Raw genomic sequence first — 27,115 nt, forward strand, 5'->3', positions numbered from 1 at the left:
GACACACATATTCGACATTATTATGTGACATATTTATTAGACACTATTTGCGACATATTAATTGGACCAAATTATTCGAGATTTAAATATGTTTTGGACAAATACTGAATAGGTATAAAGAAATATATAAAGAAATGTAAAGGATTAATAATGTTTTGTTATGCCTTGTCATAAGCATTTCTGAAATGAATAATTTTTATTTTTTTAAGCATTTGATAAAATCTTGGTTCAAATATGAGATGAAATATACGTTTCAGGACAGCGACAACAAAAACTTTAAATATTTTAGTATTTAGTAATGTTAGTTCGTGGTGAGAAAAGGTGAAGAGTATGTACAATCGACAAATAGAATGATAAATGTAAAGTTATTACATATTTAAGAATCATACCTAGATATGGCAATTATATTTATTTACATATAGGTACAAAATAACTTTAAACAACACCGACATAGCCTCAACACGGGTATAATAATGAACAGCACCTCGCCCACGCACCGGCAGGCTCCACACGGAATGCACGCACCTGGCCGATCCTAATTACTGATCTAACGGCGTTAGGGTTAACCTTTAATTACTGATCGGAACTGAGATTCGATACCCTACCATTGGTACTCGATTCTTTTTTTTTCACGTTCCACTCCCGCTTCGAGTTAAATAAAAGTCGAGGGACGTTAAATTGATACTGAATTTTAATGTACTTTAGTTTTATTTTTTATTCATTTGCGTTGCTCTGATTGCGTTTCCAAACATGTTCTTGAAGATAGGTGACTACTTGTGGTTTCCATTCGAAGACATTTCAAACCCCTACCATTTGTTTTGTTTAGTGACGAACGCTGTGGCCAGCTTATTGCCACTTTCATTTACAAATTTTGAATACTATGTCGGAATCTTTCTATTGATTTTGTGGTGGCTTATTTTGTTTATTTTTTTATCCCCCTAAATCTACCTTCTATTCCTATCTATAAGCATTTGCATTTATCTGTATACAACGACTACACAATAAAGTCTCGAAAAGTGAGAAACATTCGTGTAACTAGTGAGATTACAAATATTTCTAGTCTCGTGGTAGTGTCGCTGATTACTTACGATATTGTGGGGATAGCGGAATGCAATTGTTAGAATGTTAGATACTAGACAATGTTACAAGTTCTAGCTCAATATGTGAGGCTGCGAATGTAACGGTTTCATGTCCGATATCATAACTTATCTTCTGTGATTACGAGTTTCTCTACATTTTTTATTTGTGTTTCAGTTGAAACGGCAAAAAAGCTTGTAGGTCACGTAATGGTAAGGTGGTCACTGCCGCCCATGGATATCTATTGGTCAAAGTCGCCTTGCTATATATAAGGACTAAATTGGGAAGCCTTGAGTCCCATAGAATTCCACGATAGAGTGTTACAAGATTGACACACGTATTTGTGTGCCCATAGCTCCCACGAAATAGGACCCTAGTGTGAGGCTATTAGTATAAAACGCCTTATTACCACATCGCATAGTTAAAACCATTAACAATCGTCTACATTGACGAATGAAGAACATAGAGTCGTAACTATCTTACGCTGCTAACGGCCGTCTAATTACGATCTAGTGTGTTGTCACCTGAACGTCGATTTATCGTTGCGTTCCAACTAGAAAGAGCTGCATGTACAAAACTATCCGTTGAAAAAAGACAGAACATACCGTTGCAGCCAACTAACCTACAACAGCATTGTTAGAAAGAGACAGCGAATAAAATATGTACGAGTTGGAAAGGGATGCTATTTATTCTATTACCGAGCTGACTACAATGTAAGTTAAATTTACGAGCGCAATTTGACTAGTTCGCGATCACGTCCACTGCTGGCTGCGAACCGTTATATCAAGTAATGGTAATGGATTACAAGTAATGAATGCACTCCGATCGAATTAGTAGCTCATTGTCGGGAACTTATTGATAAGAAAATAGATTGCTTTGCAATTGGAAAAAATGTAGTCTCTTTAAGTAGTAAAAAAGTTTTTATATGACAACATTGGGTACCGGTTACAAAAGAGATTTTTACCAGAAATCATTATTTAACCAGAAATCGAACCTTAAACATCTAAAATAATTAGGTAATTGCACCAAAAACGTTCGTTATATCGTATCATATTTCATTTTTGATGGTATAAATCACTTTCTATCTATAATCCGCAAAACCTTTAAATTTACAACATTCTATAATAAACATGTGATAATCCAATGACATAAAAAAGAAAGCAAAAATCCGACAAACATTGGCAATAACAATATAACTGTGCTCTATCCACCGCACAAGATTATTCTTGTTCCGTGGCTCAATCCAAATAAAGCGTCCACACAATCCCCACGAATAATGGCAGCACATTACGGCTTACGCAAATACGTGTGTTAGTCTGTTCGTCTGTCTGTTGCGAGCGCGGGTATCAGATGCATGCGCGGGTGATATACCGGCCCGCGTCACGACAGGTGCCGCGCGGCGTTCCCAGGATTATGGCGGCGTTCACTTTATTAGTTATTCATTTTTGGCAAAGGGAGATCTCCCGCCGGGATAGGTGATCATGCCCGGGGAGCGGCCGCGCAGAGCGGAGCTTGTATATATGCAAGATGTTTAGAAAACTTAGATAGCGTGATTTAACAGCGCCATCTGTTGACGAGTAGCGGGAAGTCGCTACACATTATTTGTTACAATGCGTCTGTAGTTACAACACGTTAGTAATGGCGACGCGTCTGTGATCGGCTTCAGGTAGCACTCTTGTTCTATGTGGAGTTATTTGAAGATGTCTACGGGCGGCAGTGACCTCATACTATCTGGGAGATTGTAAGCTCGATTTCTAGTTTAATCTGTTGAGAACATTGAAATGACAAATTACATAAGATAATTTAAAAACCTACATATTTTTCAAAGACACAATTAAATTCAGCGTTCTTCAGGCAGCACATAACGCAAGTACGTGTTTTGATGTGTTCGTCTGTCTGTTGCGAGCGCGGGTATCAGATGCATGCGCGGGTGATATACCGGCCCGCGTCACGACAGGTGCCGCGCGGCGTTCCCAGGATTATGGCGGCGTTCACATTATTAGCTATTCATTTGTTGTTATGATAACAATGGATAACGAAATTTTGTTACGTTAACTATAAAAGGGTAGGTAGAATGTTATCCATTTGATTTAAGCTTAAACCGTGACTATTTTAAAGAAAAGCAATGAAAGCAACCACGATGCTAGGAAATACAGTGACCCTATATAATATAACATAAATAATAAACTTTTTTATCTACCACCACCTTGTCCTGTGACGAGAGAGTGTGCCAACAATCATGTCGATTTTTTTAATAAAAAAATATTTCTTCTTCACTTCAGTACTTGTATAGTTCTATCTTAAGACTATGTATTTTCAATCATTTTAGTAATACGACATTTGACGTATCACCTACTAATCTTCCATGGCTAATAATGTACCTATAGACTTAGAATTTTTTTGCTACGCTTTAGCACCTATTGTAATAATTGTTCTAATAAGTTTCTTTTTCCCAACACTATTTATTAATAAAAATACAACACTAGTAGATCAAGCAGTATATTAAGAATTTGCACTTAGAGCGTAACAAGTTCTTAATAAGGTTTTTATAAAATCTCGATTATCTATCGAGTATATTACATCCGGTGTATCCAGTTTAAGTATTTATTGCGACTATTATGTGTGTTGTGTATGCGTGTTATACATACATATGAATGTATAATGATTATCTAGGTTTCTTTTTGTTTTTATTAGCCCTTGTGAGAGATAAATGTATCAGACTACGTGGGGCCTAAGTAACCGTATAAGAAGTATTTTTGACTTAACGGTAATACGGTCAAATCAATCCGACAACGATATATTAGAAATTATTAGATGGTAAATACTACTTCTCAGAAAATAAAACGAATATGAATTCTGATAGATATTTCCTAGTCGTCCTAGTATTCGCAACTATATTAGGTTCAGGCATTACAGTTCAGGCAGCAATTCAAAGATCTAGGAGTTTCCAAGTATCAGCTATTAAAGGTGGTAGAACCCTTTGTGGTTCGACTCCGGCGGCACCACCGCCACACCTATTTCTACCTAATAACAGCAGTGTTAGGCGCTGCTGTGTTCCGGTTTGAAGGGTGTGGTAAGGGAGATAGACTTTTCCGAGGCGTTCCAGCTTAGTCCTCAGGGGTAGCGGCGCATCTGTGGCCGACCTCAAGTAGGAATATCTAATCCTATCTGGGGTTGATTACAGATGTCCATGGGCGGCAGTAGCCACTTACCATCAGGTGGACTGCATGCTCGTCTGCTACTCTCATATTATAAAAAAAAAAAAAATATTGCCACAATCGCTGAAGGACTGAATTGAGAAGAGTCATATATTTTCAATCATAACTGTCAATGTTAGAAACCTAACAGGGTTCTATGAACTTTAAGGTTATAGTACTGACCTTTGGTGTCGATGTTAGTGGGTGAGGCCAGGCTGGGTATCTCGGGCTGGGGCGGCTGGACCCTGGGCCCCGGCCACGTGGTGGTCCCGCCGCAGAACCGCGGTCTCCCGGCGCCGCAGTCGGCCGCGTCGCGCAACGTTGACGCGTCGGCGGAATATTCTGTAAGGTATTTTGAATATTCTTGTCATACACTCTAAGATTTATTTGTATGTAAAAGAGAGATAAACGATCATCATCATATAACTCAGGTATGTGGTCGTCATACTAGTCAAACATGTAGACGGTTCCAAGTCTGATTTTCGGACAAGCAGACAACAAGTTTCGTTTGAGTCCAAATATTAAAAGGTACAGTTAAACAATATATAGTGTATTGACTCTACTGATACTTCTTATAAAGTTGTAAATACCAGATAAAGTTGTTTGTAAGTATCTTACCAGAAAATTTGTTTGATTGAATAAATAGCTCAGTTTCACAATACTCACTTCTGGTCGTCGAGGACTGCAGTAAGCTCGCCGTCTGACCTCCAGGAAATGTAGCGTTCCTTTTGTGTCGGCCCTAAGAACAAAAAACAACCAAAAATTACAAGATTGATCCATTAGACGGCACATTACCAAAATGCAATCACAAAGAAAACGTTTGATCGTCCTCATATCCTCGACAACTTTCAACGAATCGAAGCAGTAGAAATCGGAGTTTCGAAGAATCAATTGATAGCCGTTACTTCCGTTTCGATCTATCGGTCATCTTTGAACACCGTATATGTACGTATGAAACAGCGATTTTTGCACTTAAAAAGCTATAAATCAAACAAATAGCGCGTACTCGTTTATGGTGTCTTGGGAATTTCATAAAAATGTTACAAGCCCATTAGATTGCCGACAATTTGTTCGGAGCGGTGTGACGTGCGGCGGCCCAATGTCCGAGCGCTAAGGTCCAGTTTGATGAGTTGCGATTAGAAAACAGCATTAGAAACCTACGCGTTTAATTGTTCGAAAGCACATAGCTCGGACACCGGCCCGATATTTGTCGATACGGCCCTAATGGATTAATTGATGTTCGCGGCAAATTGCTCCGGGCTGTCGGATGTACGAGCGCGACTGCCCACATCGCTCGCTGTGACGATTACGGAAAGAAATGTTATTCGTCTTTCTATCGCGGGTTTTAGTATTGGTATATTATGTAAGTATTGAAGTTTTATTTGATTTTTTATTTTTATTTTATTTTTATTTGGGAAACATACAATATTCAATACACACAGTAACTTTCACATAGACATACTCGTAACAAAAATCAGCAAAGTTTCCACTTATATGTAATACATAAAGTTTGGAGAAGGTAATTAACATAATAAAATACAATACAAGTAAATAATAAACTAAAAAGGTAAATAATTCAAAATACATATACAAGTAAATAATCACTAAAAAGTAAATTATTACACAATACATTTTTCGAGGGTCTGTTTCAGTTCCCGCTTGTATGCGAGTATTGAACAGTTAAATATGTCCAATTCTAGTACATGTTTATTGTAAAAGTTACAGGAACGATATATAAAATTATTACTTGTATATTTCTTTTTACACAACGGTACGTGAAACAAACTTCTACAACGAGAATGAATTCGGGGGCATCTCAAACCATTACGTTGTTTTCGTAATGTTTTATTACAAGTTATGGTAAACTTAATTATGTAACAAACGTTTTAGTTAGAGGTATCTCGTTATTTACGAGTTTGTCCAAAATTATTATTTTTACGTTATTTGCTCCATAGACAAAAATAATCTTTTAGTAATAACCATCTAATTTCTTCAACCCTAGTAAGAAAAAAAGGAGTCAATGCTTGTGAAATTGTCGCAAAGGAGTTCCTTATTTTATAAAGATCATTGACCTTCGATATAATGATGTAAACATAACCTGAATAATATAATTATCGAGTCAAAAATCCGTCAAGTCTTACAACATAATGTATTGTCACATGAAATTGGGATTTTTCGACGGATCAACATCTGTAGGACAATATTCCAAGAAATAAACCTGAAATAATGTATGGATTGTATCCACTCTTAAATATTAAGCAGAAACAGTAACTAGTGAACTAAGTGAACTTGTGCCACGGGCCATGCCATATGTTATGTGACGTAGGTATTAACGTGTGGATATTTATACGAGTACTAGCTGACCCGGCAAACGTTGTGTTGCCATATAAATAAAAAAAATGTTAAGACTGAACAACCCTTAACTTAGGGCTATGAAAAATAGATAGTAGCCGATTTTCAGACCTACTGAATATGCATATAAAATTTGGTGAAAATCGGTAAAGCCGTTTCGGAGGAGTACGGTAACTAACATTGTGACACGAGAATTTTATATATAAGATAATACCTAGCCTATTGCACCCATGACAATATATATTGAATTAAGAAAGAAGCTTATATATAAACCTTCACTAAGCATAAAAGCTTAGTTGTACATCTAGCACAAAACATAATAAATTAGCTTCCTCTAATCCAGACAGGCCCATATAATTTACACAACAGCTATTTTAAATAATATTCATATTTATTGCAATAATAAAGTGAGAGACCACCAATTATGTATTCATCGAGTTAATAAATACCTCGTTTGGGAAGTTAGTAGCCGCTGTTTTCAAAATAACAGGATGTTACGTTTTTTGATCAACATTCCTCACAATGCCATTGCTTGTATATCAATATTATCAATACAGGAAATATTGTTTATTTTATTGAAATAGATTTCCGTAATGGCCTAAATGTGTGTTACTTTTTATTAAGTAACGGTTTAATCGGTTCATATGGTAATGTTATTGTTAATTTAATAGATTTTAATTTGTTGTAAGGTAGAGGTTTAAGGTTGAGTGTTTTGAGGTGAATACAGTCCATCTGATGTAAAGTAATCATTGTTTAGATACCCCAATGAAGACTCGCAAACAATATTTATGTCCTACCCGAGGTTGCTCATAGACGCATCGTTACCCAAAGCATCAATCGCAACCCAAAGGACTAAGTTAAAATGCTTCATGGGTTTCTCTCTTCAAACCAGAAAACAATAGAGCTGAACACCGATATTATAAGACAGGAATAGATTTAGCGGTTTTCCTACTGGAGTCGAAATACGAAGTTTTCCATCATGTTAAGTCACTAATTTTGAAAATCAATCTTATTAGACGCCTGATTGATTCTCAGTAAAACCGCGTAACTTACTAAACAAGAGATAAATACATCTCGATTGTTGCGGTATATTGCAAAATCTTAACGGTTTTGGCACTTGGATCAAAGTGGATCATTGTATTGAGCATATTTGGCAAAAAACCATCGTCATTCAAAACAAAGGTCCCAAGCATAATAAACAGGAAGTATACATGTAAAAAGGCGGTGCAGTGATCTAGAAAGGTATCAATCAGTTCAGCGACCCGAGGATTAGGGTTGCCAGCGAATCGTTTTCAGCGAGAAAGTTTAAACTGACTGTAATGGAAATTATACATACATACAGGTACCGAAATGGAATTTAAAGTTTCGAATTTAACTAGAACTTTCGAAATTTTATTTATTTATAAGTAACCAGTAAAGCTTTTGTCACATTTTTTTTTCAATGTTTAATGGTAGTAATACATGTTATTATAATGATTGCATCATAAAAATAACATTACATCAATAACTGAAACATTATTTAGGTACCTTAATTAGAACAATTAAACTTAAGATTTTGATTTTCATACACATATTTTAGTTTTACCTTATCTCATTGTCTGCTCTCTTCAGACAAATCTATTTAATTCCCTCCCAGTATTTCGCAGTTCAAATATCTTACTGACAACCCTAATTTAACTGCGCGGGCGCAATCGAATCTATCTCCGCGTTAACGGGACGGCGCCGGCGCACCGACACCGAATTGTTTTATGTTTTGACCAATTATTTTTATGTTCTCACTATGAATAGCTCTTCAATCTAATCTGAGTCATCGGTAAAAAAGTGCTCATAAAATTTTTAATAGAATCGCGAGATATATCTGTTTATGTACTGTATAGATATTTAGCTGCTGTTATTGTATGTGACCTCATGGGTTCATACATAGGTGTGGGTTAACAGAAAATCAAGGCGGATAATGAGAATGAAACTACAAATCGTGGTGCATTGGAAGCATTACTTGTCAAACGGTTAGACGCAGAACGATCCGACCACCGCTAAGATAATGACGTTGACTTTTTATCAGGCCCGTAGATTCGCGATAAGGTGACAGTCAGCTGCTCTCTTGTTTATGGGACCCCATAGCAGGTCCGGAGCCGCACCCAGCGCCATGTTTAAACGCACAGTTTCCAACATCTAATTAACGGGATAGACATTGATGTATAACAGTAGCTATAAGATAATCGCCTTCATTAATTCTCGCTATAGATTTAATCGCGTTCCACCACTCTGTTCGGTGGTCGGCGTTAATTGGTCGCATTTCTATTGAGCTTCTGAGGGAAGGGTAGTTAGACACGTATCCGGTGGAACAGGATCGTAGAATTTCATATTATAAGACAAGACAAGCAATTGAATAAGTGAACCCGCACGAGCTGTCGCTGCATTTGCAACAATGTTGGAATGTTGGAAATTCGCAGGAGTTATACTAAAACAATGAAGTAAAAAAAAAACTTTTCAAATGGGTCTTATGAGTCGTGGAGAAGTTATCAAAGACAATACCGCAAGGTGAAGATGATTTCAAAATTAAATATGTCCCTAACATATTTCATTTTAATTTTTTCATTTAATTTACTGTTTACAGGGCAAGAGCCTTGCAGTGTATTTTATGGTATCGCTATAACGGTGACACACCGCTTTATTTATATTTATTTCTGTAACAAATCAACCGAAAATGTATAGAGCATCTCTCACGTCCACCAACGTCCGATTACGGCTTGTTCGGATGCGAATGAGTTCTGTTTCCGCGTGATCGCAAAAAAACATGGTTAATTGCCACCGGTTCTCGTGTGCGATCTCAATCCACGCGGTACGTAATAGGATATTAGAAGACAACATTGCTTAGGCTCGTGTACTTAGTGTACACGGCACTTTTATGGTGATTTTTAATTAAGACTTCTGACTAAAGAAATCTGTTGCAATGTTTCGATGAATATGTGGAGATATTGGCATAAATGTTCCAGAACTGTATACTGGTCGGTACAGATCTGTGGAAGTGGGGCAACTGCTACTCCCATACGTCTTCGAAGGTCCACTGCTGCAAAAGTGGTGTGCCTTCCCTTTGTGTTCGTGAGAATACTGATAACTGCAAATGCTTTCTATTGTTGTTGTCAATTTTTTTTTCCACGATACTGTGATGTATGAGTTATAAAATGTCATCTTAGTATAGAACATGATAGGCTGTTCTAAATTGGTTTATGACCTTTTTGGAGCTCGTGATCCAGTAACTCGTTCTTGTCGTATGTATAAGAAAAGCCGAGAAATAGAAGTTTAGTAGTGGATCTCAAAAGCAAAGATAGATGGCTTGTTCATCTTCATCATTTCCGAAAACACTCCCAGATTCCAAATTTCCGGACATCTCTTTCAGAAGATCGTATGAAGCGAATACTGTATACATATGATTATTTACATTGTAATAACAACAATAATACGGGATATTGAAAACGGAACGGCAGCGGTTACAACGGAACTCGAGATCATCAGATACAACAAAAACGCATTGCGCGTACCGGTTGCAACTTCAAAATGTCACGTATGTCGTTGTTCGAGCGATTATGTCCCTTTAAAAGGGGCTTTTGAATATTATTGTACACTTAACTTCAAAACGAGCTTGTAAGTTTTGACTGCTTAAATATATTACGTAATATTTTCTACTTTTTCTTTTAGGAGTTAATTATTTCTGAGGTAGTCGCGTCTGAATTTCGTATCTACTAGATATAAATAGGTGTTAATGGCTTCCGTTAGATATCTTTGTAGTTACTCGAGAAAGTTGGCCAAGCAAATTAATTATTTTGTTATTTAATTTAATATTAACATACGCAAGCCATACTGTCAATTAACGACATATCTTGGACATTCCAGGCTCATAAGGAATCAAACACTATTACGCACAGCAGTAAATCTAAATGAGTCAATATCGTAAATCAGTTGTATGTAGCTCAATATCCGTACTCTCTCTGGTGCTTACTCATGTGGCTGTCATGTGCTGTTATCTGCGGAAGGCGAGATGCGGAAAAAAGCGAGATCCATCGATAACGCGGCGGCACTCGTTCTGACGTACGGCACCACTGTCGAGAGTGTGGTGGCTTTTTACTGCCCACCACTCCAGTTCAATGTCTTTGCATGAATATAGATTAAGTGGCCGATACGAAGGAGGAATTGCGAGGCATAGACGGTTATGAATTGTAGCATAATAATGTATCACTCGCGTCGATAATGTATGGGATATGATCGTTCTCATGATTGGATTCTTGTTTTTGTCGCTTTCAATTTAATATTCACTTGTAGTTCGGGCAATTAAGTGGTTTAAACCAATCGTGTTTTCTCATTATCAAAATGTAATTAATCTAGCGGAATCGTGTCTTTGTTATGATTATAAATAAACGGCCTTTTAAGCGCCACAATAAACTAGATCTATTTTAAAATGAAATCTAAGAGGTCCAAGGATCTAAGTCATGTGAGTCAGAACCGCGGCCGCAGTAACTCGATCCCGGGCTAATTGCGTCGGGCCATTTGCGCCGCGAACTGGGCCGCGCACTCTGACAGACCAAATTCACTGGAACCGATCAAGCGGCGATTACGAACAATTGAAAAATTACCCTGACCTCGAAACCGCACGGGTCATGAATAACTACTAAACCGATGGTAAAACGGTGGCACTGTTTAATCAGACCATTGCCAGTGCCGGATACGGGCATACTGGTTCGGCCTTTCCTGAATTACCTGTCAAGTCCAATCGTAATCTCGATCGAAATGGATTTTGTTTTGACAAAGCTGTTGGCGGATTTAATCTACATTTTATGTGCGTTAGAACCTGTTGCTGTTTTGGTACTGATCTAATGGAATCTACGCAGGAATTTTGAGTCGATCTGAATCAGTGAACGTATCAGATCGTCTTATTTCAAAATATCTGAAGCTCGTGTCTAATCTGCTTCGTTATCTAGTTATGCCTCGAAATACTTAGAGCAAGCCCTCATAACTGCAGTATTTACGTAAGTACCGAACAATTGGAGCCAAGGGCGAGGAACCAGTCGGATGCGTGTCGTCACGGCGCGCATTGTTCCTAGAGAGGTCTATTACAGCATTGTGTTACATCTGGATCCCCTTGGCAAAAACTCGCCCCACCATCCTGTTCGATGCATAATTGAGGCAGGTGCAAGTATTAATTACAAGATGAGGGCATGTCGTCAGTTTATTTATAGACAATAGTCATTGTTATTGAGAGCTCTCCATATTTTGGTGAGTAAGAAAACTTCCGTTCGCTAAGGTACTTTATTCTTTAACATTTATACATTTCCATATCAAATAGTCATATTTTGTCTAAGATAGTAGGTACTTTATTTATTGTTCTTTGGATTACGTACAGTTGTGTAAAAAGTAATAGACGTGTCTCCGTAATCACAGTTAACTTTGAAACAGCGGTTACGTGGTATAAAAATGAGAATGTTGTTAACTTCTTTTTATGAATTCTTTTAACGTGAGCTAAATAGTTTCTTCTTGTTCAAGATATTACAAGGCATCGTTAACAAAATACAGAAGAAAAAAGTTTTATTGTACCAACTATTTGGCTTACTTTTCTCTAGCTCTTTAAGTCTAAAATTTCTATTTTTATTTACAAACACTAAGCGTTTAAAGCTTGCATTACGAAAAACAAACAGCGCATTTAATTATCTCGATACGGCAATATTAATCTAGCTGATAATTAAGAAGCCGATTGAGAGGCTTGCCGCTAGTAATTTAATATCTTAATATCGCGATAGCGCGACTGAATTATTGCCATATAAAGTCAACATCACAAATAAGGAGGCGCGGCTGGTTCCACGAACCATTAGTTTTAAGTATTACTGAATTAGAGTCGGCCCGTCAGGGCATGAATCAAGTGTAGCCATCGATATCTCAAGTGCTGTCCTCGATTTCCCCCGAGGCATTTCCTGCTGCTCCCAAACAAATGGGGAAAGATCACAGTGACTCTATAATCTCCCATCTTACAAGTTTCGACTTGCAAGTCAGCCGGTGTATCTAGGTAGCCGGAACTCACTCGTAAATGGTTAATGCAATTTGTGGATTTGTTTTGTTTTATTTTCATTAGACGTAAGAAATCCTATTTTCAGCTAATCGGAATGGTTTCGAATAGCTTTAGGTTTGGCAGAGATACCTGTGGTTACCATTTTTATTTACACCCAAATGTACGCCGTATGTATAAAACATTTTAGTAAGATTTCCGAAAATATTTTAACAAGCAAAAACGCTAAATTGATGACAAATGATAAACCAAAGTTAAATAATTAATGCGATTATTATCATACATCTCTAACAATTTCAATTAACAGTTTCGATTTCGGAATGCTGAATGAAACTGAGCGAAGTGGCTAGAATACCATTGATTAAATTATAGCTGCGTCAATACAATTAATGTTAAATGTGCTTTCATTTAGATTGGTTCCAATTAACGTCGCCATAATCTCAACACCAGCGCCAGGTGTGCAATCACTATGCACCGCTCAAAGATTCCGCGCGTTGTGTAGTTATCGACTACCGGATTGGAGGCTTCCATTACGTACCGCCGGAAGTAGAGCATTATCGCGGTACGGTCTTATCGTTCCCCGCCAATGAAACACGCTCAATCGGCGACCATTACCATTCGCATAATTATTGACTCATGAGCACCTCGTTCGATTTATCGTCCAATAATCTCCACGCATCCGCATGTCCTCATTACCGAGAAGTGATCGAGAGTCGCGCCGAAATATAGTGTTTATGTATCTAAACGTCCGCCGAGTGACGGTTAATGAGCCGCGCGACTTCCTGCAGCGGGAGCGGCGCGTGCGCAAGTGGCCCGACAGCCGCATCACAATGTGGAAGCGATTGCGGCTTCGTGCTCACCGGTGCTTTATTTTAATTTGACCAACGTATAGAATTATATCGACGGCTGTTACCACACCGTGCATGCTGCAATAAATTGCACGGAGTTCTTCATCGTCTCTGTAATTTGGCTTCAGGGAATCGTTATTTAGGGCGGAATTGAATTTTGGCTGCATATTTTCCTCGAGACTTTCCTTTTCTTTTATCGGTGCACTGCGTTATTACCGATTGATTACGGTTATACGAAATTGCGGGTACTTTCTAAGTCAGGCTGAATTAAAAATATTCCTTTTTATCTTTTTTATACAAGGCATTTGCATTTAAAATAAAATTGGCCCAAAGTACAATATTTCATTGTGACGAATTCTTTAAGATTTATTTTTAGTTTAACATCAAATGCGTTCAATCTTTCCCACTTGCATCTATTGGAACTGAGCTTAAGCAAACAGATCCTCACCTTACTCCTCGGGTAGACGCTCAGCACGTCCGCCCACCACCTGGTCTCCTCGCGGCAGGTGCCCTTGACGAAGGTGACGCGGTCCGGCGTGGTAATGGCCAGGCTGTGCGCGTGCCCGGTCACCGTGTCCGCGTCGCTCACCTCCAGCACCGTCGTCATGTCCACGCTGGCCTGTGGGACCGTGTCCGGCTGGAAGAGGGAGTTAAATTAGTCTTTGGTAATTAGATGTTGATACTTAAATGTCTTAAAGGGTACCTACAATGGCAAATACCTAGAGAACAAGCCGGATTTGAAAAAGGCCGTGGAACAAGAGAACAAATCCTCAAGATCAGGCAAAAAACTTAAATGTCTATTTCAAATGGAAGAGAAATGAAACATAGGAAAAAATAAAAAAATAAAAAATTATTTCAGTACCTAATTAATATTTGCTATAATAATTAAATTATTAAAGTGTTCATTTCAAAATTTTGAAAACTTCCTTTTTCAAGTACATTATATTTTACAACAGAAAGAACAAGTATTCTACTTGTTAAGTTAGAAAGCAATAATCATTTTTAAATGTAATATATAATTGGAGGAATCACTCCAAATTCCTATAAACTTGAAGAATCCCAGCTAAAAGAATTATAAATCGTTTCAAGGACTAAATGCCCTGAACTTGTGGTATAAAATTAATATAACTTAAGAGTCATTAACGAATATTACGAGGAGATTGCCGGCTAAGTGTATTTGGTGGTTAGCTGACAACGTTCCTCTGCAGGCGGCAAGAAATAGACGAATGTGAGCATTTACTGAAATAGCTCCCAGGCTGCATGATTTAGTGTGCCCATATCCTGCCCAGTATCTCAGTGTCGCGCTTATACGGCAAAATATAGTTTATTATGTCCAGACCGCTTAGTTTTAATAGCTCACTCTGACGCTCGCAATTACTTTTCAACTCATTAGGAATGCTATTAGACTCGGTTTCGTTTATCGGGACTTTTATCTGCGCATCTACCGTTCGCTGCGGTAGGAGTGTTAGGATAAAAATGGAACTTAATGTGTTATTTTTATAGATATATGAATGCATATGCAGTGTGCTTCAAGTCGAATGATTACCGTTATAAATGCAATTTTATTTATTTGAGGACACATCGTGTTAATACTAATTTCGGCTTTAATATAACCTCCAACATATCCGTCCTAAAAGGAAAAAAAACCGGTGATCCCATCGAACCTAAAAGAATTCTACTTCATTTCAAAATAATTGTCGAGTAAATAAAAGTTTCCATGTGACTGGCTGACCAATAATAAGATCATCCAAAGTTCTGTTTGAAAATTACCTATGTACGAAAAATAGTTTCCTTGTTTCATTTTTATCAATGACACTGAACGTGAATCGCACTTAACAATTCAAATAGCGTCTGACCTTGAAACTTTCCAACGCAGTTTGAATCTGTAATTTAAATTGACCTTGAGGCCTGATGAACTGTGCCCCCTTCCTCTCGAACTAATCGCCGCAATTTGTAAATTAACATTTGTAATTACGAGACGCCATAGCTCATTCTAGCGGTACGAACGGTTACAGTTACGGTTAGTCGCAATCACAGGTAGACACGTAGAAACCATGACCAATGCGTCCTTCGGTGCAATAGATTGATGTTTGGTGCCAAATTAATCATATACAATTCAATTTAAATTCATGGAGTACGCAAAAAAAAATTGTTAAAGAAATTCTCGATATACAGTGTGCATAAATATCTTTATCAAAATAATATGATCGTTGTCCATACTAGTTAATATTATATACTTTTATTGTTAAAATAATGCGTGTTTGGCATCCCCACGATTGCAGTCAATCAAAGTTAATATTGAAATAATTGTACTGTGTTTGTATGAAAATAAAAACAAACAACACCGATGTTTAATAAAACATGTCAAAACAACTGACGTTCGATTATTGCAATGAAATGAATTAAATTGAATCTTCGTTCAGTTCGCTTGTCCCTTGCACCAAATCGGCACAGTCATCACAGCGGCTGACGAGCACCGCCCAGTCGCGTACCGGGGACCGTTTCTAAAATAGATCCCCGGCCGTATCGTTGCAACGGGACTGCACCAACACAAACAGGTGAAAGCCAGCCAAAGCCAAACTGACGTCGAGCGAAAAAGTGAAAACTTTCACGTAAAATGTTAACGATAAAACCAATTAAAATCAATGAATGGAACCAGCCCGCGTTCGATCTTACAATAAGCGTATATCGAATTTTATTAATCACGGCGCGAACAATGCGACAGTGACAAAGACAACGAGATTTATTACGAGACTTTCGTCTCCCGAAATGGTCTAATTTGACGTCGGCCGGTGCTGGGCGTGTTTCATTGTCAGGTGAGAGACGTCCGCTTCAACGATTCCCTTGTAACTGTATTCATTGCTTGTTATTATAAAGATGGAAATGTAAGAACCGAAGAAAAGGAGAAATGGACATAACGGAGCTGATAGCATCGTGTGCTGGAGATCTGGATATAATAACTCCAGTGACAGGATTATGCAATGGTTCCCATGCGATCAAAGCACATAATTTCGGTGTAGCGGGACTGCGATAGCCATTCAATGGAATTGAGGATGAGGTAAATTCCTAGCAGTCGTATTCCCATTTGAGGACGACAAAGCTCGATCATTAACATCGAAGGGTTTAGACTCGAGTGCATCTAGTATTAGACAAAAAAGGTTGCGATAATTGCAAGTAGAAAAACGTTTACAACCCTGCATTGTTGACTTCAGTATTTAAGATTAGATAAATTTTATTTTTAGTGCTTCTTATCCTCATACATATACATTTACAATAAATACAAATTCAAATAAAGAACGACATATCCTTATTAAAATAGAAAAAAATACAATACAAATGTATAATAACACGGAAAATATTGGAAAAACGGTGCTTTGATAAGATGCTAACAATGTATGAGTCAGCAATAGTATTTCAATACTTAGATCTGAAATACAAATTCCTCAAAGTATTGGTACATTAAATGTCTAGATCTAATCACTGTTTATTGCTACGCTTAACCTAATATTATGATTAAAACTTTATTGTATCTAAACATAAGCGCGTTTAAGTTAAAGAGAGATACGAGACTAATGTTCCTGAATTAGGAGGGTATCACTTTGCGTTACGTTATAAATCTTGATTCAGTGCACAAAACAATTAGCCTTGCACCTTTAACGAATCCTGACTAGTTATAGCCAGTGTTCAGTGACCTCCCATCTGTCCCCGATTGGAGCTTATTCAAGGTGTGAGTCTAAGAGAGGACGGCTCCTCTTTGTGTGGCGACCGTAGCAGTTGCCACATTACAGATTGGTTACGGGGTAGCGAACAGTTTGCTACGACGCTTATGGGATATTTATGGGGAGGATAGTGGTATCTCAGCTAAATGTTGGGAACGGTGCCCAGTTGGAGCGACTGAGTAGATTTTCAATTTACTGTTAGTTCTCAGTAGAGAGATGTGGTTACATTATTTCTGGTCCTTCGAGCCGGATCATACGTGATCAATGCGTTATTATCACGAGATGTGACTCGAGTTTTTGGGAGGATTATTACTGTAAATGCGTAAAGTCGAAAATATGGGATTTATTTAAATTAAAAGAGAGTTTTTATTTATCGTCCCTATCACGGCCTGTTACCCTCGGTTAATGGACGAGGAACAGTTAGCCGGCACGCCCACGCGGCGTCGGTATGTTGCGGATTATCCAAAGAGTTATGGACCCCACGCACGCAGGCTTTAAATAGATAAAGGTCAATGGGATAGCCGCGATAAAGTATGTTAAGGGCTATGGTTATGAATGTGTCGAAATGGGATCCGAGGCATGCTTTTCTCAACTCTTAATATATTCCACTTTCACATCGACATAGTATTTATTATTATTCTTGAGTACATAGAAAGTTAATCGTGAACATACAAAACAATTTATATGTCATTAAACATAAAATAAAACAAATCAACATTATTACACATCGACAGCGTTCAAGATTCAACGATGGTAGATTAATGTTGCCAGTAGCAGCAATATTAAATCGGGACAAGTGGGGCAGTTCGCAATCGCCACACCTAATTGGGCTCGCTCCCCGTTCGCGGGGTGATCCATTAGGCTGGCAACACCGTCCGATTCGAAGATTAGCCGCGCCGTGTTAATAGGAGCTCCAGTGTCCACCGGTGTCACTTGCGCGATTTGCATTTATTTAAGGGTTGCCAGTTGCTCAAAAAATTAGTTGTATTAAAATTATAAGTTGAGTTTCCTTTTGCAGTGGTAATGCGCAGAAGATTTCAGATTTGATAGCCGTTCAAACAGATGTTTAAGACAAGTCATGTTGTTATTAATGTATTCCTAATTTCCTAATAATGGATACTAGTATCCATGTGTGGTTATGTGAAAGCACTAATGTAATAATGTCCGCTAATCTTTTTTAGACAATTCTTTTAGAACTTCGAGTGTACATCGAAATTAACAGATCAATAGAAAAGACATGTACCTAATGAAAGAAACAACGCCTAGAATTCAACTAAATCAAATACGCTACGGGAGCATTACAAATTGTAAGTCGCTGTTTATTACTGAAAATAGCATAAGCATAAGTATAGAAGGAAGATTGAAAAAATGTATATTTTAGGGTAACCCTGGCAACGCGGCCGATCATAGGTGGTTATCAAATGTGGAGCGATTATGTGATTTCTACGTCTTAATACGATGTATGGTAACTTGTTCAAACTGATGCCACTTAATGATGTTTATCACCATGATTTCTAGTAGAAAGGACTTGATTTAAACTGGCCACTGAATAACAAGCTCGCTTATTTTCATCGGAAAGTAGGCTTAGAAACTTTGTAATCGTTTGTACCATTTTAACGGTACCGAGTATCAACGTAAATCTATAAGTGCGCATATTTTAACGTTTGAATACTCTGGTTTCATCTATCTTCTTCTAATGTCCTCCTCATCGTAGGCCAAAATTTAATAACCTTTATGAAGTCAGGCCCGTGATCCATCTCGTAGAACTCACGATTGATAAAATATGACAACTTTCATGATCGGTCAAACGATATTAGAGTGTATAGATTACTGAACCTTACCTACCAATACCCATTTCTATATATCAAGATAAAGGACTAGAAACAATAACTTCAGTAGATGCAATAGAGCTCGGTAGCGGGCAACCGATCAGGCGGAATAGAATTACTCCGGTGGTTGCGATCCCAGCAAATTGTGTATAACGGTGGTAAACAAATAGCCCAGTATAATTCATAGGCAAATGAGCGACGGCGCGAACGGCCGACATGTTTACGGGAAAGTGTACCAGTAACAAAAATTATCTGCGGGGGCTTCGGCCCGCAATCTGTGACGGAATGATTGCCGAGCACGCGACCGCCCGAGCTGGAGGCGGAAGCGGGAAGTGGGATATATAATAACGGTACACGAGATCGAGTCATAACACGTCACAATTTCGAATAGTTTGAAACAAATTGGAATTTGTTGAAGGTGGTAGAATCCTTTGTGGTGTGGTGTGGCAGCTGAATTTCTACCGAATAACATGTGGTGTGTGTGTCTGGTAAGGGAGACATACTCTTCTGAGTCGTTCCAGTTTAGTCCTCAGAGATAGCGGCGCATCTGTCACCGACCTTAGGTAGGAATCTAAACCTATCTGGGCTTCATTACAGACGTCCATGGGCGGCAGTAGCCACTTACCATCTGATGGACTACTTGCTCGTCTGCTTCTCTTAATATTCTGTCGTTTATAATAATAAAAAAATGAAGTCCAATTAACTCATGTCTCGACAATAAAATAAGATTTTCGAGACGCTAATCCCCTTAGAGAATGCCCCTAATCGTATAACGTTAGAATTGCTGCACAATTGCAAAAAACAATTTTAAAGAAATTAATTTCATCAAGTATTGACGACTAATAGACGAATAACGGCGAACATAATTGTTAATAGGGTAGTTAATTGATGTGATAAACTTAATGATCATAGTAAAGGCACGAGTTATCGGAAGTGAAAAGTAATAGCACGCTCAGTAATAACTGTGATTGACAAAATTATTGATTTACCAGTATTCAATTTAATTGACTAAGATAAACAGTACGCTATGCCTAATAGCAATAATTTTATGGGTAATTAACTATTTCATTACAAAAGTCCATAAACCATAGTATACGTGTAAAGATACTAACACTTTTAACGTACAATTAATAGAAATTATCTTGTATTCCACAACAACGCACTACACGTTTTAATCAATCGATTAATATATTTTTGCTTACAATACATATTAGTTCCGCTTCAATAAGGTAGTGGTGCCATTGCCATACATATGTCTTTTATAACAACAAGATTAAGATTTACTTTCAACAAGTGTAACGCACAAGGTAGCGTGCATCATCATACATCATCAACATCAACCTACCAAACAATTCACAAAAAAATGAACAAGCTGTATCTCATGACTTGGACCACCGTCCAATCCCGCGCACTTCCTACCTGCGGCTTTGTTTGCATTGCTATTACGGCGGCGATATCAATGCTTTTTGTATCGGCGGGCCGCCCGCGGCTCGATGCGGATCGCGGCGGTCAGTCAGATTTACTCCGATTGCCGTTCATTGTTTCGCTTCCCTGTTGCCCGTTGCCTGCTGCCCGCTCGGTTATTAGCTCCGCTGGCAAATGCCTCCGATGCTGTTACTTTACACCGATTGGTTTGGATTGCGCCAGCTTGTTGGAGGATTTTTTAAGCAGCAAACAAACGTGTTCATCTAATGGTAAGTCACTAATTGTGGAAGTCAAACAACTATAAACACAGTTGAAGACATTAAAGACATAGCAGCCTCTGATGCGTTTTGTAAGGACTAAGTAGGAATACCTCGTGTTAGTACGCCCTAACCATTTTTTAAGTTAGGAAAGAGCAGTGTTTAATACTAACATACTGTGATGCAAAACACAGTGGCGTTGTGGCGGTAGTGCCTTCGGAATCGACCCACGAAGAACTCTAACTTACAATTCTAACAATGTTGCCATTGTATAAAAACAGTAGAGAGCATCACGAATGAAACAATAATTGCTGAATTAATTAACATCTATCCATTTCTCTTAAACACTTTCTTTTCATGTTAACGTGATCGTAAACTGTAGAACCAGCGAATATATCTCGCGTTCAAAGAATCACAATCAGCGATCAATTGGACTTTATTACGAGAATCGATTAATCCAATAATCGATTCGGAATCTCACTTACAAACGCAGAATTCATAACGAATAGAAAAGGCATGAATCTTTCCATAGATAAAAATAATTTATTCGCTCGTTTGTATAATCATTGTTATAATAAGCAAAGGAGCATGCAGTCCACCTGACGGTAAATATTGATTAATGGATATATAGCCGATCTGACCAAGGCCGCCTACTGTTCCTAACGGTTCAGCATCAGGCACGATTTTCTATGTATTTTCACAAAATGTAATAATTCATTAATCTTATTATTTCATGAATATTTATTTTGTTTTCATAAATGAAATTTGCTCATATATCAGACTTTTGTATCAATCAAATATTTCTTGTACTTGTAGTGAGAATTGCAAATGCCATTTCTATTTCACACTATCTCTACGTTTTCATTGAGATCGTTATCGGAGCACAGTTTATTTTCTTTGTTTGCGATGGTGTAAACTGATGGAATCGATTAACTTGTCCGTATGTGTGTTCATTAAAATATGTTGATTTAATGGTTATGAAGTAATCATTGTAAATGTATTACAATCTCGCGGAGGATTCGTTAGCCTAGAAGCATATTCATAAAGGCTGTGTAACTTTGCTAACGAGCCAATACGTGTTACCGCTCGCGGGTACGCACGCGTTTTATTCAACCACTTGGTAATATGGGTTTATATTTATACTATAGAACTCCTCGTGGTTCGAGTAGGGCGGGTTCTACCGTACTACCACTACCGCTTAACCTATTTCTGCTTTATAATAATAATATTATGCTGTGTTCTGGTTTCATGGGTGTGGTAAGGGAAAAATAGGTAAGGCGTACCATTTTAGGTCTTAGGGTTAGAGTTGTCCATAGCGTTATGGATAGAAGATTACAGAAAAAATAAATCATTGCGTACGTTCAATATACAATCACGTGTGCAATGTTCAGTGTTCCTAAGCCACTATGATACATTGTTATTGTTAACATGAGTATGATACTGTAATCACTTCAAAATCAAACATACAACAATTTATGGGTAGTTTCCTAAGACTTAATTAAAATGTGCTATCCACTATAAGTCACACTAACTCCTCTCAACGATGAGTTATGTCACATATAATGAATTTATTCATACATGATATAAGTAACATTTCGGACGATGTCTTAAAAAAGTTTCTTCCTGTGGACACACGATAAGATGTTAGTAATCTGTCGGTTGATTGCTCATTGTATTGTAATGGGACGTAGTGATACGTGTGGGTCTTGTAAAGCACCCTGGAGATACGTTTAAAAAAATTGATAGATGGATAAATAGATTAATGTCCCTATAGTTCAAGGACCAGAATAGTCGTAAGAGGCGACTAAAAGGGGGTTGCGGACGGCAAGAGTGGGAGCTCGAAGCGTCCGGCCAGCGACCCCGGGAAGGACGGCGATATGTGTGGTCGCAAACCGTCATGCACACCAGACGAGTGGCGAGCGTTATATTCACCTGGGCGGAGCCCGACGGGGCAAAGCGCTAAGAGGACTCCGGTTGCGTTCCTTTGGAGATCTCGAAATCCTCTACGCAGCGACGAGGACGGCCACCCTTGATAGAAAAAATCAATCTAAAGGTGGTAAACGAAATACACGTACACGTGCAAGCTCCCTAAATGAGTTTGCCGGCCAATCCAGGCATCAGAAGTGGGTCAGACGACAATGAGGTGGTGTGTCCCGGGTAATTACCCGCCACAATGGCGCATTGTCTCACCGCTTCCTCTACGACGCTTCCTGCGCCGGCGCATCACTGAACTAAATGGGATCGAACGGTACTATTCATATTGAAATTGTAGGAGATTACGTGATGATTTTCGGACAATAGATGATTATTACTTAAAACAATGCGGTATAATGTTGTTTTCACATAGTAATACATTTTGTCATACAATTCTGGAATTTGTGAAGAGGTTATTGAAAATAGATCTATGAATGATAGAAGCCTCCGACTTGTATTTAGGTGCCTTAGGAGATAAATTTGTTGATGTTGAAGTTTAACTTATTACATTATGAAGTCTCAAGCATTTAATACCTATCTGTTACTGTTATTATTACTGTTCAATATTAGAGTTCCGAAAAGGACACCGATCACTTTAGCGCGAAACCAAAATGCTGTTTTTAAAACTGAATGCTTGAGTCAGAGTGCTTGAGCCAATACTTGGTGTCATATCGCACTAAATTTGTAGGCAGGAACTTAAAAAACGCATAGTTTTGGATAACCCTTATCTTGCCGCGTGTGGTCCTAAAAGCGTGTGTTTTAGCTCTTTATCTCTCTTTCGCTAACATTGACATTGATGGCATCGCTTTGACCAGTCGCTGGATGTCCGTTAAGTGCTTCGGTTTAAGATAAGCCCTTTTTCTAACGTCAATGCTGGGTATTAAGTACCTCGGAAGCGGCGGCGGGTTGGTCTCTTTACTGGTTTTCAGTTAGACGTAGGTATGTTAAAGACTAAGTGATGCTTTATGCCCATCCCGTTAGAGTCAATCCCTCTGAACTTTGAGATGCCTCTTAGTTCAGTGTTGGTACAAAATTCTTGATTTTCTTAATGTCACTGAAGTCAGTATAAATTGAGGTCGATATTTGTATGAAAAATTACTAGTCTCTTAATCTCTATACATGGGGGAGCGTATCTGCCAAGTTCTAAAAAAAGGGATTCTTCATACGTCACCGTGTATTGTCCTACTCAGTGGATATCGGCCTTACCAGACTCTTTATCATCACTTAATATTAACTTGTATTTAGAATAAATATTATAATTGAGAATGTGTAATTACCTGAATGTGTAAATGAATTTATTTGATTACAACACAGCAACTCGATATACCTAAGTAGGCATATTATTGATAATGTAAGTACATTACTGACCATTATACTACACCTACTGCAGTCAAAGTGTTAAAACCTACTCTAATGAGACACTACATGAGTGTACGTGTACAAGCAACAGAACTGTCGGCATTGTTACACAACTGCGGCACCGTCGGCGATGATGCAGAACATGGCATGAAGTCGGCATGCAGTCCCACGGTGACCCGCTTTACCCGTGTTATGCAGATTGAGATGCAGCATTTACATCGCGGGCAGCCTGTATGCATGTCGCGGGCGCCGCGGCCGCTAATGATTGCTGGCGGGTGGGTCAATTTATACGAGGTAGCGTGTAATATACGTTTACCTTATTCATACACCTAGTCGTGAAGACTATTCAAGTAAATATAAGACTATGCCACAAGCCAGAGTTTTGGACCACGTTTTTATTTTATAAGTTTAATTTTATTATTATTTATATTTTAACTTTAAAATTGTAGGTTATGTTTAGTTTAGATTACGGATTTAATTTCTTATAGTATTGTTCAAATAAATAAGATTATTATTCAAGTGAATGAATTCGAAATACATAAGAACTGTCATATGTACCTATTTGATAGCATAACTACAAAATCGCGCGAAGCTGTATGTACGACACACACAGCAAGTAGGTAAAGAAGTAGTAAAATTATGACGTATTGTAATTGTTGACTAATGTAAGACACTGATTAGGAAGAAAAAATAATAACAAAACTATGTATTGTGAGTCAGATAATAACAATGACATTTTTCTTTTGTTAATATAGTAATATGATTATGACTCCATAATATTCGGTTATATTTTGATAAGAACCCAAATCGTTATATTTCTATGGACTTTTACTCTAGTTATTTACTTTTATCAAATACAGGCCAAACCGGTAAGTTATATAATTATACCAACCGGTAAGTTATATAATTAATATGTTAAATAACAAATTATTGTAACCTAAGATTTGTTTGTAATTGTAACCTAAGATTAGTACGTAGTCTACTGCTTAGCATGACAAACATTACACGGTAGGTCCATTAACATTAACGTCTATTACACCGGTCTACAGAATTTTTGAGCATGGATTATACATACGTTATTTTTATTCCTTTTATACCTAGAAATAAGAAAAAGAACAAAAAACAGTTCTGAATTTACTTTTATGTGTACAAATTGGAAAATTCAAATTAATGAAAATATAGGGTCTTCTAACAAGGACTTCCGAACTTTGAAAGTTGATAACGGTCATCTTACTGAAGCAACATCTGTCAAATTAGTTTTAATTTATTCAGTTTGTTTTGCCAAATTACCATGGATGATTATAGCATTCAACAACACGAACAAATAATAAATTTATTGTATCAAAAAGCTATTCTGTTCGGGCAACGCGTGCTACAATCGAGCGCTACCGCGTGGTCGCCATAATCGTCCTACCGAGAGGACTATTCGCAATCTGGTGGATAAATTGAAGTCTACTGGGTCATTAAATGATTGACTAACATCCGTATATCAACGAAACGGAAGATTTGCCGAAAACATCGCCGCTGTCCGTGAGTGTGCACTAGAATCTGAGACAGTCGATTTCCCGTCGCCCATAAGAACTCTGCCTTTTGCAGACCATAACCATAAAAGCCGTGCGGACATTTGAACGATGCTATATTCTACACATAATGGCAGCAATAGGTCCTTTAAACGATTAAAAAATTTCGATAATATATCACACACAATTTGTTTTATATAATTTTAAAGATAGGAAACGCTCAATGAAAGACCCTATACATAAAAATGGACACAGTTAATTTATTAAAAGGTACACAAACATTAATTAATGATACATTCTTATACTAGAAATTTTAAAATAGAATGCAAGTATTTATTAATGAACATTAAACAGTCGTTGGTAGATCCGGATAATATGTTTTCTTTGATTTTTTTATCTTTGAGTGGATTCACAATACAAAAATAACAATCTATGCGATGATTACTGATTACCTATCCTCCAAATTCTTGGCACAGCAAACTTCATTGCTCTTTTTTCACCTCGGTACCAACCTACAATAAAAGGTACCGTATTATAACTATATAAAGTAATTATAAAATAGTTATAAAGATAAAAAAATGAATATAAACTCACCGTCCAGAATATTTCTGCAAGTGTTACCTGACACAATATGTGAGGCCCATTTTATCTTGATTTTTAACAGGTATACAGTATACAGATGGAAGTAAGTTGGTATGCCTTAGAAATCTTTAAATTTGTACATAAATCGTCCTAATTCTCTCTTACTTTCATAAATTCGCCGCAAATATAATAAAATGAGTCGGCGTCTCGTTTACAACTTCTCGAAGTCATTTTGTACAGACTGATACAACGAAAAAAAAAATGAACTACGTTATTCCACTGAAATAAGCAATCACTTACTTTCGTACACAAGGAGCGATGCAAGAAACACTACACTCTGCCCCCTTGCCACTCTTTTGTCAACGTTAGTGCGCCAAGACCGACTTTATTAGACTCGAAAATAAAAAAATGTTAAATTGCTCTAATTTCTATAAAAGCAAATATTATCGATTTGTAATTTCATTTTTTTATATATATTTGCTTATATAATCAGAATATATTAAGTAAAACTCATGCACAAAAAAAAATAAAAAAATTGTTGACCTATGTTATCTTAACTAGCAAAAACGCCGTTATCTCGTGACACGGGCCACGCGGCTGCGACGCGGGCCGCTAGACCCACCTCCCGCCGTTTCCGCGACGACGTTCCAGGCCGAATGCCGACGCAAATCACTATTTATTACCAACTCTGTTATTTCGTTGCTATGCAGAGGTAGAAATCTCTACCGTAATGGCCCTACCTGGTACATAGGACCCGTGAGCCGACTGCCGTCCCTGTAATTTTTGAGCTATGATTGACAGGGGTTTGAGTACTGTGATTTCTTCATCGGAATAGTTTTGACTTTTATACGGGGAAAGAGCACAGCGGAATAATGTTACTGTTGGTTTTGGAAGGCAGTACGACAAAAAACTATGACGCCA

The 27,115-nt window shown here is 37.8% G+C and overlaps 1 protein-coding gene across 5 annotated transcripts in view; it reads right to left on the reverse strand.

Annotated features, from left to right (window-relative positions):
* osp (myosin phosphatase Rho interacting protein outspread) overlaps positions 1-27,115 on the reverse strand; it is a 310,065-nt gene that overhangs the window by 22,503 nt on the left and 260,447 nt on the right. For all 5 annotated transcript variants that reach the window (XM_073087443.1, XM_073087441.1, XM_073087440.1 and 2 more), the window contains exons 4-6: positions 13,978-14,166; positions 4,941-5,013; positions 4,458-4,616 (exon numbers count right to left, since the gene is read on the reverse strand). In XM_073087443.1, the coding sequence (XP_072943544.1) occupies positions 4,458-4,616; positions 4,941-5,013; positions 13,978-14,166 (421 nt within the window). The remainder of the gene's footprint in view (positions 1-4,457; positions 4,617-4,940; positions 5,014-13,977; positions 14,167-27,115) is intronic.

Source organism: Epargyreus clarus, unplaced genomic scaffold (assembly GCF_041222505.1).
Source record: "Epargyreus clarus isolate Ecla_fem2 unplaced genomic scaffold, WU_Ecla_fem_2.2 ptg000026l, whole genome shotgun sequence".
Taxonomy (NCBI): domain Eukaryota; kingdom Metazoa; phylum Arthropoda; class Insecta; order Lepidoptera; family Hesperiidae; genus Epargyreus; species Epargyreus clarus.